We start from the raw sequence: 18,590 nt of genomic DNA on the forward strand, positions 1-18,590 counted from the left end.
GATCTTCTTAGGGATAAAAACCCGGGACTCGGGATAAAAGTGAAACATCTTGATGAACCCAAAGGAGTCCAGTGCCCTTCATTTCAAACTCTCGTGACCTGACCTGAGCGTACACAGAGAGTCAGAGCTGTTATAACTCAGATAAACTCAGGATAAAGGATGGATGTCAGAGAGTGCCCGATCAGTGAATATTAGAAGTTATAATATGTTCGCTGATTAGGAAAACCCAGGAAAAAGGAGAGGGAAAAAAAGAAGCTGGAATCAGATGCAGCTTTATTTTCTGGTCTTTTCTAAGTGTTTGTAATGAACTTTGGTCCTTGTGGCTGTTTTTGGCCAGTGAACACACCCTTTTGCACCTGGGGTCACTGTTACAGCCCACAATAATCAGAGAGGGGTCCACAGTGAATGGATATGCTGTAAGCACGGTTAATGTTGAAGCATTACAGGGTGTGGTTTGTGCTGAGTAACTCCTGACTAGGGATGGGTACCGGTTCTGACATAAACGGTAGTAACCAGACCGAAAAGCAGCGCACATTTCGGTGCTTTATTTCGGTGCTTTTTTTTCCTGAGATGTGATACACTTTAGATTCTAGCCAATCATTTTACGTTTCCGAGGATAGTAGGCGGGCCCAGGTACGTACGTTCTTTTAGAGCAGAGCTACAGATTAAAAATGCCCAAGGCGAAGCGGTCAAAGTCTGGCTGTACTTCACAGCAAAAGATGCAAACTCAGCAGCCTGCAACAAGCGCTTTAAGGTGATACTGTGATACTGTCAAAGGAGGTAACACCTCAAATCTGATGAAACACCTGGCGACGCATAGCGTTTTTTTTAAAGCCGAGAAATGCGCCGTGTTTGATAGCTTGCTGCGAGACCTCACACCGAGCACATCTACTGCGGGTGTGGTGCCTGTTATCGGACCCGGAGTTAGCAACATCCCCCAAGAACCCGAAGAGGAGGGTCCTGGTCCCTAGCCCTGCCAGTGTAGCAGAGATGATGACGGATGATGATGGCAGCAGCAGCCGTTCTTCTCTGCGTGAGTAGCTTAATGTTGTTCGTGTGTAATTTACGTTGAGTAGGCTAACCACGTTATTAAATTAACGCATGTAAGGTGAACTAGCAAACACCGTCGTAGTTACATGCGGCTGTCTTCTTGTTTGATGGCAGATACTCCCTTCACCCTGGCCAAAAAGGCTAAAATGACCAAAGAAAAAGTGGAAAACAGCTAAACATGAGAGGTTTTTGGACAAAGTTTGTGTTTTTTCCATTGATTAAGCACTGCTTCCAGCCAAGAGTGATACCATATATGCCCTATAGCTGCAGAAAAGGCTAACATTGTTATCTTTTTACAAAAAAACAGCTAAACATGAGAGGTTTTTGGACAAAGTTTGTGTTTTTTCCATTGATTAAGCACTGCTTCCAGCCAAGAGTGATACCATATATGCCCTATAGCTGCAGAAAAGGCTAACATTGTTATCTTTTTACAAAAAAACAGCTAAACATGAGAGGTTTTTGGACAAAGTTTGTGTTCTCCATTCTTTAAGCACCGGTTCGAGCACCGTTTAAGCACCAGCACCGTTTCAAAAGTACCAGTTTGGCACCGGTATCGGATAAAACCTAAACGATACCCATCCCTACTCCTGACCCGTGTTAGTTCTGGGCATGATCAGATCTAAATGTTGTGTTGCACTGTTACACGTGTTTAAGATGAGCAGAGTTCTTGGCACTGACTGAATTTCCACAAACATCTTCTTCCTTTCCTGCCCGACCAGCACATCTTCCACAGATGATGACACTGATTCACACGTCTGTGGTAGCACTGAAACATACCTGCTGTTAGTGCAACACGTGAGGACTTAATCTGACTGATCACACACCAAGCTGTAGATCTGAAAAATTTAATCTGTAAATCTGTGAACAACCGCTCACCTGACTGAGCGATCACTGAGCTTATTTCATGGGGAGACACTCATCATCTGTCTGTCCACAGCTCACAAGCATCACTCCTCTTATGATCAGTGTGTGTTTAATCAAACACACACTGATCACCTGAGGGGTCCAAACAGTGCTCGAGGTCACGGTCAGATTTAGTGACCTCTGTTAGCTCACACAGGCAGCATTTTAGGTCTTCAGTACACCAGCGCCTGATGTTACAGACCTGTTTGTATCCGGGGTTTGTTCTCGATGATTTTCCAGAGACTCACGATTAAATTCAGGTCCGGACTCTGGGCTAGCCATTTCATTATTATTACCATCATCATGCATGAAGGAGCGTTTCTGCAGGTCCTTCCTCCCTGCAGCTGTCAGACTGTACAATCAGAACTGCTCCCAACAAACACAGATGTTTACATCTGCGCTGTATCTTGCACTATTTTATCAACCGATTCACACTATAACCAGGGTTTGCCTCTTATCTGTATTTAATTTTATTTAATTTAGTAACGGTACGGTACTCTGTTTTTGGTAACCATTGTCCTTCATGTAAATATGTAAAAATTGTCTATGTTTCTGTTCTGTGTCTTGTGTACTGTTTGTTTGTATATGTGTCTTTCTTGCTGCTGTTACACCCAAATTTCCCCTTGTGGGACAGTTAAAGGATTATTCTATTCTATTCTATTCTATTCTATCATCATTATTTCAGTGTCATCATTGTGAAGTTAGGGTTGTAGTCGTTATGTGGTGTTAAAAATCTCTGGCTTTTTATAAAATGTGTGAAAATCAACGATGAGACCCTTAAAAAAACAGATTCCCGTCCTGCTCTCTTTCATCTTATGAGGATTTTCAGTGAGTTCATTAGTGTCAGTATTGACTTCCAGTGCTGGAAAATCAAACCTCACAGTTAGTGAGAGGATCATCTCTTCAACCATAACAGCCATCGAGGCAGCAAAAAGGTTCACGGGTTGTTGTCCCTTTAAATTCATCTGAAAATGAAAGAATTAACAGTAAGTGTCAGATTGTCAAATCCAGTACGTGGTTAACATGTCAAGTGTCTGTGTTGCATCACAGTGTGACAGCACTCAGTGCATTAAACCTTTTATAACTTTGATTTTTCCTGTTATGAAAACCACAGCTGGCAGTCAGCTGGAAGCAGAAACATTAACAATGACTCTTTTTATGCTTTTGTCTGTGGAGCCGGTCGGACGAGAAGTCAAAGCGTACAAAGAAACGCTTTCATAGAACAGCATCACATTTCCTTGGAGTGCACAGTGGCAGTGGTGGCTGTAAGCATGTGCAGTTTATGGAGTGTATCCTCCCCCCCATAAGCACAGAAAACACACAAATTCAAAATGTGGTTGGGCTCAGAGATGGAGACAAAAACAGGGATGGCAGGCTCAGCAGGGATCAGAAACTGCACTCATCAAGTTTAAGTAGGAAAAATCCAAAACTACACTTAGATGACTTTTAAAGATTAAAGCAGGAGGTGACAGCTGGACGTGTTTCAGCAGTGTGACGAGTGCAGAGAAGATTTATGTTGGGAAACACCCAGGATAGCTCAGATCAGCAAAACACCTGCTGTGGCACGATTCTTACATGCACGCGATTACTGAACAGTTAAACTGTCCAAAACTGCATTTCACTAGCTGGGCCCACATCCTTATTTATGTTTGACAGCGTTTTAGTAGGAAAAAGTGAATGCTTTGACATGAATTGAGCTGTGGTTTGGGGAAGGCCTCAAAGGGGACTGGGATGGTGATGGCTGCAGATCCCCGTGTACTAAATTGAAGTGAAGAAGTTGAAGAATGGAGAAGAAGGACGGAGGGAGGGTGGGGCACGTAAACGAGAATGATCAGCTTGCAGAACTGGGGGAACCTATATACATGACAGCCGGAAGGAGCGTGTTTGCAGGCGTGGTCCTGCTCCTGAAATTCCAATACATAATCTCAAACAAAATAACTTTATTATTCAATAATGAGCATTTGGAGGAAACAAGGAACCCAGATCTCTATAGGTAGTGAGTCATTTTAGCATGCTCTTACTTTGAAAGTTAAGTTCCTGCCGGGTCATTCTATACAATTTGAGGATAATTAAAGGTTAAAAATGTGTAAATAAATAGACTCTTCATGATTTAATTTTCTGTTATGCATTATAAATGAGAGTGGTCGAGCTCAGACATCAAAGGTGAGACGACATCTATGATTAGTGCAACAGTTAAAGACAGTCCCCCTCAAACTGAACACTCCTTCAGTTTCAGATAAGAGTAAACTTATATTTAAGTTAAGGCCCTTCCTTGCTCCTGTTTTACCTTCAGCTGGTTTGCATAAATCTTCTCTCAACACTCAGCTGCTTCCAAGGAAGGATCTCATCCTGCTGCTGGACTCTAACATCAGCTTTTTAGGCTCTGCGTATGTTGAGACCTGAACGGTCACTTTAACCAGGACCAGGTACACTGAGTCAGACAAGCTGCAGCCCAAAGTGGAGTTCATCAGCAGGATTAGACTCTCACAGCAGGGTCACATGGTCATCAATAAATACTCAGTAAATTTAATATTTGCAGAGAAGAAACCGATAAACTGTTTTAGTGTTCAGAAAGCTTTTTGTTGCAGTGCACACTGCTCACCCCACAAAAAACATGTAAACCTTTGCGAAACACTCAGCAGGTGACAAAAAGATCCACAGGTGCTTTGTGTCCTGAATCATCCACAGCTGTGGAGCTGTGTGGCCTGCTGCTGTTTCTCACTTTGCTGCTGTTTGTTTCCCAAAAGTGCTCAAACGAGCAGCAACTCGTTGCCCAACGAGTCGTCCCTGCAAGTTTTTGTAATGTTGACAGTTATAAGAGGCTGACACAGCAGCTGAGCCGTCTCATTATTTAAGACATCCCTGCTGAGCAGTTTAAGTCTGAACTATTTTAGAATTACAGACAGTTTTAAACACAGTTCTCATATTTCAGAGGAAGAATTTTAATATATTCTAATATGTTGGCCTTTCACTTCTAGGTTTGATTATTAAAGATGGCAAACATACACAACAGTGATCATAGATTTAGCACAGTTAGCATGTTAAAAACACAGGATTCACACAGCTCCTGTGGGTAAATACTGTTTTTATTTATTGTACAGGGTGGGCCATTTATATGGATACACCGTAATAGCATGGGAATGGTTGGTGATATTAAAGTCCTGTTTGTGGCACATTAGTATATGTGAGGGGGCAAACTCCTCAAGATGGGTGGTGACCATGGTGGCCATTTAGAAGTCGGCCATCTTGGATACAACTTTTGTTTTTCCAATAGGAAGAGGGCCATGTGACACATCAAACTTATTGGTAATGTCACAAGAAAAACAATGGTGTGCTTGGTTTCAACATAACTTTATTCTTTCATGAGAATAAATATTTACTTTAAAAATATTTACTGTACAACAATTATTTACATGGTGTAATTTACATGACAGACACACACAATGTTATGAGCAGAAGGTCAATACAAGTGCAATGTAAAAAAACCCCCCAAACAACGACAAAGATTTCTCACAGAAGCCTGAATCAAACCTTAGTCTTAAAGGTATCAACATTATTACTGTTCCCTTTGCAGTTCTCCAAAAGCACAGCATAACACAATGCTTCAAGGATTACAGATATTTAAAAAAAATTCTGATTCCAGCAGCAGGTTAGACTGCAGAGGGTTAACTGTGCTGGACATTTGATCAAGACAGTTTCATCAGATTGTTTTAAGGGTTTTACTTTAATCAATGTAACAAGCTAATCCACCCACTCTTTTTAAATTAATGGTGTTATTAATTGATGAACCCATTTACACACACATACACACACACGTGATAACTCTTGTGTGTATCTTCATCTATCTGCATAGTGCTTTCTAACTAACTGACAACCACAAACTAAGAATCTGTGTTTCTGTAATTTGCCAACGAGCAGTGTCAAGTAGCTGGGGAACAAACCACTTTATTTAGACTTTTTAATTCTTCTGCGCCTGTCTCAGAATCTGGTGCTGGTGGATCTTCTGAGGATTTGTTTTCACTCCCAGGGCAGCCTGAAAACACATTTTCATGAAGTTAACTTTTAGATATTTTACAGAAATTATTTGCTATTCCAAAAACATTTTAATCTCATTCTAATTCAACACACACAGACAGAAACTGACTCAAAGTCTGTCTCTGAGGTTAGGGTGGCTCAGTGATTTATTTGCCAGGAATCAAAGAAAACCTGCAGCTAAACCTATAAAATTAAAAAGTTAATGAAGCAGAATAAAAACAAAAAGAGCAGAAAGCATCACTCTAAGATCAGATTAGAATACTTTAAAAACCACATACGAGGGCAAAAGTAAGATCTGGAAAACAGTGGTGACGTAGAGAAACTGCACAGCTGTTGGCCACATTGTTGTAGTTGGTGCTTCCTCCACTCCTAAATAAGCATGCGCGGCTTTGCTGGGAAGCAGACCAGGAGGGACATGTTTAGCCGCATGTTCTCCTTAAATTGCTGGCTGTCTGAGTGCTGTCCCAGAAACGATGTGGGCTTCATAGATAATTGGCAAACCTTCTGGAGGAAACCTGGTCCTGTTAGGAGAGACGGCATCCATCCCACTTTGGATGGAGCAGCTCTCATTTCTAGAAATATGGACAAATTTATTAAACCCCCCAAAATATGACTATCCAGAGTTGGGACCAGGAAGCAGAGTTGCAGTCTTACACGCCTCTCTGCAGCTTCTCTCCTCCTGCTACCCCCCCAAAAACCCATCTCCATTGAGACGGTGTCAGCTCCCAAACAGACAAAAAACAAACTAAAAAACAGCAACAAACTTATGTACAGTATATACAGTAATACAGTATCCACATCTGAACCAAAGAGTAAAACAGTGAAATGTGGATTATTAAATATTAGCTCTCTCTCCTCCAAGTCTCTGTTAGTACATGACTTAATAATTGATCAACAAATCGATTTCCTCTGCCTTACAGAAACGTGGTTGCAGCAGGATGATTATGTTAGTTTAAATGAATCAACACCCCCGAGTCATTCTAACTACCAGAAACCTCGAAGCACAGGCCGAGGGGGCGGTGTGGCAGCAATTTTTCACACCAGCCTATTAATCAGCCAAAGACCAAGACAGACTTTTAATTCATTTGAAAGCCTGATGCTTAGCCTCGTCCAACCCAGCTGTAAAACTCAGAAACCAGTCTTACTTGTTATCATCTATCGTCCACCTGGGCTTTACACAGAGTTTCTCTCTGATTTCTCAGACTTTTTATCTGATTTAGTGCTCAGCTCAGATAAAATAATTATTGTGGGTGATTTTAACATCCATGTAGATGCTAAAAATGACAGCCTCAACATGGCATTTAATCTGTTATTAGACTCAATTGGCTTCTCTCAAAATGTAAAAGAACCCACCCACCACTTTAATCACACTCTAGATCTTGTTTTAACATATGGCATAGAAACTGAACATTTAACAGTGTTTCCTGAAAACCCTCTGCTGTCTGATTATTTCCTGATAACATTTACATTTACAATAATTGATTACACAGCAGTGGAAAGTAGACTTTATCACAGTAGATGTCTTTCTGAAAGCGCTGTAACTAAGTTTAAGAATAGTTTTCATATAAAAATAGTTTGTTGCTTAATAAGAAAGCCCTCCGCAAAGCCAGAACATCTTACTATTCGTCACTGATTGAAGAAAATAAGAACAACCCCAGGTTTCTCTTCAGCACTGTAGCCAGGCTGACAAAAAGTCAGAGCTCTGTTGAGCCAACAATCCCTTTAACGTTAACTAGTAATGACTTCATGAACTTCTTCACTAATAAAATTTTAATCATTAGAGAAAAAATTGCTCAAAATGATCCCACAGATGTAATATTATCTACAGCTACTTTCAGTACCATTGATATTCATTTAGACTCTTTTTCTCCAATTGATCTTTCTGAGTTAACTTCAATAATTACTTCCTCCAAACCATCAATGTGTCTTTTAGACCCCATTCCTACAAAACTGCTCAAAGAAGTCCTGCCATTAATTAATGCTTCAATCTTAAATATGATTCTAATAATCGGCTATGTACCACAGGCCTTCAAGCTGGCTGTAGTTAAACCTTTACTCAAAAAGCATCTCTAGACCCAGCTGTCTTAGCTCATCTCTGTGCTTGTCCTGCTAGACCTCAGTGCAGCGTTCGATACTGTCGACCATAATATCCTATTAGAGCGATTAGAGCACGCTGTAGGTATTACAGGTACTGCACTGCAGTCGTTTGTATCATATCTATCTAATAGACTCCAATTTGTGCATGTAAATGTAGAGTCCTCTTCACACACTAAGGTCAATTATGGAGTTCCACAGGGTTCAGTGCTAGGACCAATTCTGTTTACATTATACATGCTTCCCTTAGGCAGTATCATTAGAAGACATAGCATACATTTTCACTGCTATGCTGATGACACCCAGCTCTATCTATCCATGAAGCCAGATAACACACACCAATTAGTTAAACTGCAGGAATGTCTTAAAGACATAAAGACCTGGATGGCCGCTAACTTTCTGCTTCTTAATTCAGATAAAACTGAGGTTATTGTACTCGGCCCTGAAAACCTTAGAAATATGGTATCTAACCAGATTCTTACTCTGGATGGCATTACCTTGGCCTCCAGTAACACTGTGAGGAACCTTGAGTTGATTTTTGACCAGGATATGTCCTTCAACGCACATATTGACAGGGACTAGAAAGAGAGAGCAGATTTCTCCTGTATTGGCTTCCCTTCATTGGCTTCCTGTTAAATCCAGAATTGAATTCAAAGCACCATCCACAGGATTTTAACAGACAAGTTGCAATATCGGAAGGTGTGTGCAACACGGGTACCACGAAGGCTGACAGAAGACCATGGTAATGAGTTGATTCTTCCTGTGAATTTCTTCGCCGCTGTGCAAATGAAAAGGACAACTTCTTGGACTCGATTGTCATTGGTGATTAAACCAGGGGGTTCCACTTTGCACCTGAGACCATACAACAATCGTGCAAGTGGCGGCATACCTCTTCGCCCAAGCCGTGAAAATTCGAACAAACACAGTCTGCTGATAAAGTCATGGCAACTGTGTTTTGGGACTGAAAGGGGTTATTGTTGGTCGACTTGCTGCCTGCTGGGACCAGAATAAATGCTGACAGGTACTGTGAAATACTGAAAAAAAAACTCCGGAGAAGAGGAATGTTAAGCAAGAGCGTAAGCATTTTCCACGACAACGCTTGTCCACAAGTTGCCAGTCAAACCGTCGCTGTCCTGCAAAACTTTGGTTGGAACCTCATCACCCACCCTATAGCCCAGACTTGGCACCCAGTGACTACCACCTGCTCCCCAAATTCCCCAAGAACATCTGCCCGGAAGGCGATTCTGCTCCGACGAAGAGGTGAAAGATGAGGTTTAAAGCTTCATGAAGGACATGACAGCGAGCTGGTATGACATGGGCATCCTAAAACTGCCACAGCGTCTACAAAAATGCATCGACCGAAATAGTGATTATGTAGAAAAATAAATAATTCTTCAACCCTTCAAATTATGTAAATATTATGGAAAATAAATGGTTGTTTGTATTTTTAAAACAATAGGAGACCTTACTTTTGGGATTGCCCTCGTAATAATACAATTAATAATACAATATTAATGTTATCTCCAAAAAGTTGATTCTGTTCATCTGGACGTAGCGTTTTGTGGGAGAAACGTTTCGTCACTCATCCAAGTGACTTCTTCAGTCTCAGCTGACTGCAGGTTTCCTCAGTCTTATAAACAGTACATTTGCATAATGACTGAAACCAGCCCACTGAAGGAACAATGGGCTGGGAGGTCAGTTCCTTAAACTTAATTATGCAAATTCTCATGACCATTGATTAAAAACCACTGATCAATGGCCATGAGTCCCATTCACAGAGAGTTGGGGAATGGCTGCAATCACAGCATTGTAAGATGGTGACAGATGTACCCTTACGCCCCCTCCTCGATTCAGAGATGGTCTTTCCCTTTTCACGTAAATGGCCTCCTTGACTCCATGCTCAAACCAGCGTTCCTCCCGGTCAGTGATTGTTGATCAATGGTCATGAGAATTTGCATAATTAAGTTTAAGGAACTGACCTCCCAGCCCATTGTTCCTTCAGTGGGCTGGTTTCAGTCATTATGAAAATGTACTGTTTATAAGATTTGGGGAAACCTGCAGTCAGCTGAGACTGAAGAAGTCACTTGGATGAGTGACGAAACGTTTCTCCCACAAAATGGTACGTCCAGATGAACAGAATCAACTTTTTGGAGATTTACGTTCCTGGATGATTGAGAATGCATCCAGAAATATTAATGTTACAATTCATTAATATATTTAACATATTGGTTGATTTACACAGCATATTATTAAATAATTACTTTAACTTACCTCTGTTAGTGCGTATTGAGATAGTCCTTGTAGTCACAAGCACAGCCAGAACTAAAGCAAAGCTTAGCATTCCAATGAACCATCCAGCCAATCCAGTGATATCTTGTCCAGATGTGCCTTTAAACAGGTTTTCTGAAAGACATCACAAAAACCTTGTGTGATGCAGAGAATGTATTTAAATCATATAATTAATTGAATAAACCTCAAAAGAAACGCTCGTAAAAGCTTTGAAACTTTAAATCCAATGAACACAACCAAACACTGAGGAGATTCTCATCTGACAAATTGATCTTTTGATCAATCTGTCTCATACAGATTGATCCTGCCTTTAGCTTTGACTTAGCACTGAAACACAGCATATTTTCATTGAGCTTATGCAATGTCACGGCATGTACAGCATGAGGTAAATCCCCTATTGAGTTTGTAAGTTTGCTCAGAAATAAACAGTGTCTAAACTTTATGGTTGTTTCATTTTATTGACCCCCTGCAACACATGACTTACTACATGGTGGAGAAACCTTTGCTAGCAAGCACAATAATAAGACATTTCTCAGAGTTTGTCGTCACGTTTGCACACATCTCAGGAGCTATTTTGGCCCGCTCCTTTTTACAGAAACTCTAAATCCTTCAGGTTTCTTCACTTTCACGTAGCATCTCCATGCTTGAGCTCCCTCCTCAGATTATCTAAAGAATTGATGTCTGAAGACTGGCCAGGTCACTCCACAATCTTAATTTTCCTTTTCTTTAGCTACTTTTTTGTTGTCTTGGTGATACGTTTTGGGACATTGTCATCCATCTACTACTCATCTTCGATGTTCTTGCTGAAGAAGAGAGGTTTGGGGTACCTGGTCCCCTCTACTGGCCCTCTGGTCATCCTGTACCCTTCGCAAAAAAAAAAAAAAAAAAAAAAAAAGGCCCCAAAGATGAATGTTTTCACCTCTGTGTTTGACTGTGGGGATGGTGTTCTATCGGTCATACTCAGCATTTCACTTCCTCCAAACACGGCAGAAAAGCTAGATTTTGGTTTTATCACACCTCAGCACTTTCGCCCAAGCCTTCTCTGAATCACTTATATTTTCAGTGGCAAACTTAAGACAGTCCTGTAGTTGCAAGATTTCAGTCCATTGCAGTCTAGTGTGCTACCAGTGGTGTTGTTGGTGACTGTGGTTCCAGCTACCTTCAGATCATTAACAAGCTCCTCCTGTTTAGTTTCATCCCTTTCTTGTGATCATCTACGCCTCATGATAGGACTGGGACAAATCATACCGTTCACGGTAATACTGGTATAATGTTGGGCAATGATAAGAAAATGAAATATCGCGATAGAATATGGGTAAAACGCGCATGCGCAGTGCCTTTGTTTTCACACGCACATGGCGGAAAAAGCATGGCGGCGACGGAGAATGAGAAGGGCGAACACGGATCGTTGAATGAAACAGATGAACCAGAACTGGTTTGTAAAAATGCTGCAACTTCACTGGTGTGGAACTGGTTTAGCTTTCGTCCGTCAGATACACAACAAAGCACTATTTTTGGTAGAGCATGCTAGCGGGCGGTCGTTATTACCGTTATTACCGAAACGATTTGATGTGGTACACGGCGCTCAAAAATCTGTCAAAAATTTTTCTAGTACGACTTTGCTAAGCTACGAACCTGCACCGCTTGATGGATTGTTGGAGCATTATGGCTATCATAGGCAGGAGCCTCGTGGAGTGATATGTACTATGCTTCAACATAATATTACCGTATTGTGTGTGTTTAACCTCTTTTTAAGTTTTGTGGATATTATACATGGTTATGCTGAGGATATGTCGGCCAATTTTCACTGGAAATGCCTTTTGGTTCAACTGTCAGCAAGGAATTTGCATTTGCACTGTTAAATTTTTATATAACTTTAATGCAAATAAAAAACAGCTGCTTGTTTAAGTGAAAATACATTGATGGGGTATTTTTTTTGTGCACTAAAAAAAGTTGTGGAGTTGTAAAGTATTTTGTCTCGAGTCAATTATATCGTCAGTTATATTGTTATCGCAAATTTTCAAATATATGTCATGATAAATATTTTTGGATTAAAATGACCATTGTTTGCCTTTGGCCTGGAGCTCCATGCAAGACCTTGCCCTGTCCTACCCCATGAGGCAACATCTTGCATGGAGCTCCAGGCCAAAAGCAAACAATGGCCTTTTTTATGCCATTTCCAAAAAACTGCACCAACAGTTGTCAGGTTCTCACCAAGCTTCTTCCTGATGGTCTTGTAGCCCATTGCCACCTTGTGCCTGTCTACACTGGTATCTTTTGATAGCTCTTTAGTCATGTTTATGGTGGTGGAGAGATCAGAATGGAAGAAACCGATTCTCTGGACAGGTGTGCTTTATGCGCATAATGAGTCAAGATCAGGAGTATCTGTGATTGACTGATGTAATCTGTGCCTCAAATGGCCATTGTTGGGTTCAAAATATTGGGAAGAAAACACAGGAGGAATGCAAGTAACCACAATGGTCCAAAAGATGAATTCAAGCGATGATTTTTAATGAAAACCACACGTGTGGGAGACACACCCTGCAGAACATCAAAGGTGGATCTCTCAGACACTGTCCAAAACAAAGATTTTATAGGGTCGTGATTATACAACGCCCCTTCATGCACTTAAGCAGATACAACACTTGCATACGTCAAATCAAAACAAAAGATCATCTTCTCGTCTCAATCCCAGGTGTCTTCCTGTTGTCCCCGGACGCTCGCTTATCTGTCTGGAACATCAGGCACACGTTCTGCACAAACTATCACATATGCAGGCACAATTTTGCAGTTGCAAGCAAAACATGATTAAACTCTTACCTCTATAACTGAGTCTATCTAATATGTGTGTGTATGTGTGTGTCAGCCTCTGCTTGCACTTTGTTTCACCTCTCCGCTCCCCAGCTAGACCTTGTAACCTTTCCACTAGACAGAAGGCCAGCACGTACACAACTGAAACTATGTGTGTGTAATATAGCAACTACATGAATAAAAATAATAAAAAGAACAGAATACAAATGTATTGTAAGCATGTGCAATCCTTCAATAACTCAGGTCATTCTCACAGTAGATTGGCTAATCATTAACGCTAACCAAAAGTTTATAACCCTCAAGAGACGACTTCTTGAGTCACAACTCCTTTAAAGGCACAAATGCAATGTGTGTAAAATAATCATAGGTGCACCTGCAATGACAAATTATCATATGATTATACTGGCACCTGTAAATAAAGTAAATAAAAGTGAACTTAAAATGAATGCAAACTTTAAGGTAATATCAATAAATGCATCAATGCAAATGCTTGTTATATGATTATGATGCGATAACAATAACCAAATAATGAAACTGAAAATAGTAAAATGAACTGATAAAAATTGCAGGAAAAATAACCTCTCTTTTCTCTACACCATAGAGCTGGTCTGGAGGAACAAGATCAATTCATGACTTTCATGTAATGATGTACGAACCAAAAGTAAAATTCACATAGATTCCACTGGATGTCGTAGCAAATATGGAGGAAAAGCACAGCTTTAAAATTAGCTTGAAGTTTTAGTTGAATTAGTTTTTAACAATTCACTTACAACTACGACACCGCAGTTGTCAGTTTCTTGTTTGTGTGGCCGCCATCTTGGCTCAGTGTTTACTGTGATTGCTTTGCAAGGGCCAGCAGCAGCAGAGTTGGAGTGGTTTATGCCCCAGTGTCTAAATAAATGGTGCGGCAGTCCGAGCCACAAATTGAACGCCTGTGTCCGACTGGTCTCTCTACAGTGCACCCCAATCCAACACAAGATCACACAACGCAGTCCAGGGTGTAGGGAGGCCCCTGCACTGGTTAAGGTTTGACAAACAAGTCTAAGTCTGCAGAGCTTCACCTCCTCAGCTCAGGCCTGAAAACCTGTTTGGCTATTCTGGTCTTGATTTCACTCTTTATTAGTTCAGATTAGTTCTCCACACTCTGGTCTCTGTTCAGTTCAGCTGCATTTTCCCCAATGCTCTGCAAAGCCACCAAGCCCCCCGTTCTTCGCACATTCAGTCACACCCTTCCTGCTCTGGCTCTGCTCAAATCTCATCCTCAGCTTGACAGTAATTATTCATCTTTTATTCAACTACAGTCCCATATATGTTCATTTATCAATCTCATATAGACAGCTCTGGTTTACGTTATAGCAGCCTTCATGCCACAATGTTTGTAAACAATCATGTTGCTAGGCAACGCAGCATGCCGCATTAATAGTTTTATATTAATTTCTATGGGGTAACAATGGCGTCCTCGGCAGTTCTAGGTAAAAGCGGTCATGTGTGTGTTTTTTCTTTTTAATCCCACACAGCGAATAATTCAATATTTGAGGAATAAGCACATTAAGGTTTTAATTTAACAGAGTTACACAATATTTAAAATTCCAAAAGAGTCAAAACAAAGCCCTTATCAATTCTGATGTTAAAAAAGGAACATCAAATAAATATTTGCTGTGGTTCAGTAAAAGTTCTCCTAAGTAGACAAACCTACAAGTTACTTAGAAAGTAGCTTCTTCCAAGCATTCTGTCAGAAACAACAATTACAGGTATTTGTTCTACAAAATGCCAAAAAACAGATCTTACCACAGTAAGTGACGTAGAGCTTATCCTCAATCTTATGGCCGATCTCCTCCTGTGTGGCTACACAGAGGAAGTGGTTGGTGTTTGTCCTGGTCACCGTGGTGAGGAGGGTGATGTCATAGCGCTCTCCTGTGTGTGACACCTGTGGCTCCTCAGCAGGAAGGATGTTTCCATCCCCGTCCCTCCACTCTACTTTAGGCTTTGGAGAAGCACCTCTGACCTCACACTTCAGCACCGCCTCGTCCTCGCTGATTTTCAGGATCCGAGCAAATGGTTTTGCTACTCTACCTGTGAACACAGTACGGCTGTGTCAATCACTCGAGCAGTCTTTTCACCTCCTTTACTGTCTCAGAAAGAATAAAGAATCAGCACCTGCTTAACACCACAGTACTACAACGCTGAATACCGCAAAGAAATGTTTGTATTTGTAAAGCTAAATTACAATGTGAATAACAAATTAATGTGTAACTGCTTTCAATTACTTTTAATATAAAAAAATGTGTGATCTCTTCTGAAGAAATACTACAATTATGGTAATTGGTCTTTAAACTGACTGAATCATTAAACATATGTTAGGAAACAACTCAATCCCAGCACCTCACAAAGTCCTTATAAAAAGAAAAGCTAACAGTGATGTGGGTTCACAGAGGGCTTAGACATAGACAACATTAGCACATAAGCTATGGTTAGCTTAACATAGCAGCTACAGGATCAGGAAACAAACACTTCTCACACTCAAACTCTGACTTTCTGCAACACAGGAGCTCTTGAGCCTGTTCAAAATGCTTAAGTGTACAGTTTGTGTGTGTGTGTGTGTGTTCTTCAGAAAATCTTCAGCTTGTTTTGATAGAAAGGGTTGAGAAAATATATACAGGTCCTTCTCAAAAAATTAGCATATTGTGATAAAGTTCATTATTTCCTGTAATGTACTGATAAACATTAGACTTTCATATATTTTAGATTCATTACACACAACTGAAGTAGTTCAAGCCTTTCATTGTTTTGATATTGATGATTTTGGCATACATAACTCATGAAAACCCAAAATTCCTGTCTCAAAAAATTAGCATATCATGAAAAGGTTCTCTAAACGAGCTATTAGCCTAACCATCTGAATCAACGAATTAACTCTAAACACCTGCAAAAGATTCCTGAGGCTTTTAAAAACTCCCAGCCTGGTTCATTACTCAAAACCGCAATCATGGGTAAGACTGCCGACCTGACTGCTGTCCAGAAGGCCATCATTGACACCCTCAAGCAAGAGGGTAAGACACAGAAAGAAATTTCTGAACGAATAGGCTGTTCCCAGAGTGCTGTATCAAGGCACCTCAGTGGGAAGTCTGTGGGAAGGAAAAAGTGTGGCAGAAAACGCTGCACAACGAGAAGAGGTGACCGGACTCTGAGGAAGATTGTGGAGAAGAACCGATTCCAGACCTTGGGGGACCTGCGGAAGAAGTGGACTGAGTCTGGAGTAGAAACATCCAGAGCCACCGTGTACAGGCGTGTGCAGGAAATGGGCTACAGGTGCCGCATTCCCCAGGTCAAGCCACTTTTGAACCAGAAACAGCGGCAGAAGCGCCTGACCTGGGCTACAGAGAAGCAGCACTGGACTGTTGCTCAGTGGTCCAAAGTACTTTTTTCGGATGAAAGCAATTTTGCATGTCATTCGGAAATCAAGGTGCCAGAGTCTGGAGGAAGACTGGGGAGAGGGAAATGCCAAAATGCCTGAAGTCCAGTGTCAAGTACCCACAGTCAGTGATGGTCTGGGGTGCCATGTCAGCTGCTGGTGTTGGTCCACTGTGTTTTATCAAGGGCAGGGTCAATGCAGCTAGCTATCAGGAGATTTTGGAGCACTTCATGCTTCCATCTGCTGAAAAGCTTTATGGAGATGAAGATTTCATTTTTCAGCACGACCTGGCACCTGCTCACAGTGCCAAAACCACTGGTAAATGGTTTACTGACCATGGTATTACTGTGCTCAATTGGCCTGCCAACTCTCCTGACCTGAACCCCATAGAGAATCTGTGGGATATTGTGAAGAGAAAGTTGAGAGACGCAAGACCCAACACTCTGGATGAGCTTAAGGCCGCTATCGAAGCATCCTGGGCCTCCATAACACCTCAGCAGTGCCACAGGCTGATTGCCTCCATGCCACGCCGCATTGAAGCAGTCATTTCTGCAAAAGGATTCCTGACCAAGTATTGAGTGCATAACTGAACATAATTATTTGAAGGTTGACTTTTTTTTGTATTAAAAACACTTTTCTTTTATTGGTCGGATGAAATATGCTAATTTTTTGAGACAGGAATTTTGGGTTTTCATGAGTTATGTATCCCAAAATCATCAATATTAAAACAATGAAAGGCTTGAACTACTTCAGTTGTGTGTAATGAATCTAAAATATATGAAAGTCTAATGTTTATCAGTACATTACAGGAAATAATGAACTTTATCACAATATGCTAATTTTTTGAGAAGGACCTGTAGTTTTATTTTTAGGTTTTTGGGGGGATTGACTGCAGTAAAATATCCAGTAAAACATGTAATGGCACAAGCCGCTGCAGTGTTCTCCTGAATGATAGGTGTGAACACTCAGACAATATTGCCACATAAGCGCTGATATAGGAGGAGAAATCGTCAAAATCAGAAGCCAAGACTTTGTCGAGGGTGTTGTGCAAAGTTTTTTCCACAAACTCAAGTTTTCAAACTGTTCCAACGACTCCATCTATGTTTCCTTATATCTCTGAGCTTCTGTGCTGGAACATCATTAAAATGGCAGGAAAAACAAAATCGTACACTCGTGTGATCGTTCACTGCAGCAGCCAGGGCAACAACTTATTAAGCTGCAAAATCATGAGGTGCATGACCAGCGGACGCACCACAAAGATTGTGTTGTGTGACACATGATGTGATGTGAAAATCAGAGCACAACACAACTGACACGTCGAGCATAACCAGCATAACTTAGCTACACAGCATGTACCTGACACCAGTACCTGCACTGCCATCTTCAAATCCACATCATAGTTACACTAATTCTCAGGTTTATAATATATTTGCTGCTCTCAGGTGTTTATAGTGCAGGAGAGTCACATGTGCGTCAGCTTAAACATAACGTGCAAATGCAGCAACAGAATGATGATACACCATGTTTGTACGTCACAACACTTTCAGCAACAGCCTATTCACATTTTTAAAAAAGGTTGGGTGCTGTGTGAGTCTTCAAGGCGACAACAATAAACAGTGATACTGAAGTCAGGTTCAGGACAGATTTCTCCTTATCTGTCATTACTGACAGAACCACACATTTCAGTGATATCTTAATAAATTGTTTATGGCAAGTTTAAACATGTTTGATAGATGCTGAGGCTAACAGATGTGTAGCTACACAACTTACAGATGTAGACAACAGCATCATTACTCACCTGGAATGTCACAGACTCTGTCTCTGATCACAGGATCTGCAAGACAAATAATAGGCACATGACTATGGGCTCAAATTGTGGTCATAAATATCTTGTACTTGTAAATAAAATGCGTATTTGTGAACAGAGTTTTGTAACCTTTGTAATGTTCTTATTCCTCTATGAATAAAACATCAAGAGTTGCTCCTGGTGCTAGCT

General features: G+C 40.9%; 1 protein-coding gene across 1 annotated transcript in view; it reads right to left on the reverse strand.

Moving 5' to 3' along the window:
* Positions 1–5,353: 5,353 nt before the first annotated feature.
* The window catches only part of LOC134626882 (butyrophilin-like protein 9), a 53,227-nt gene continuing 39,990 nt past the window's right edge, over positions 5,354–18,590 (reverse strand). The window contains exons 4-7 of the mRNA XM_063472771.1: positions 18,393–18,428; positions 14,971–15,255; positions 10,354–10,485; positions 5,354–5,986 (exon numbers count right to left, since the gene is read on the reverse strand). Of these exons, the coding sequence (XP_063328841.1) occupies positions 5,874–5,986; positions 10,354–10,485; positions 14,971–15,255; positions 18,393–18,428 (566 nt within the window). The 3' untranslated portion in view covers positions 5,354–5,873. The remainder of the gene's footprint in view (positions 5,987–10,353; positions 10,486–14,970; positions 15,256–18,392; positions 18,429–18,590) is intronic.

Source organism: Pelmatolapia mariae, linkage group LG5 (assembly GCF_036321145.2).
Source record: "Pelmatolapia mariae isolate MD_Pm_ZW linkage group LG5, Pm_UMD_F_2, whole genome shotgun sequence".
NCBI lineage: Eukaryota > Metazoa > Chordata > Actinopteri > Cichliformes > Cichlidae > Pelmatolapia > Pelmatolapia mariae.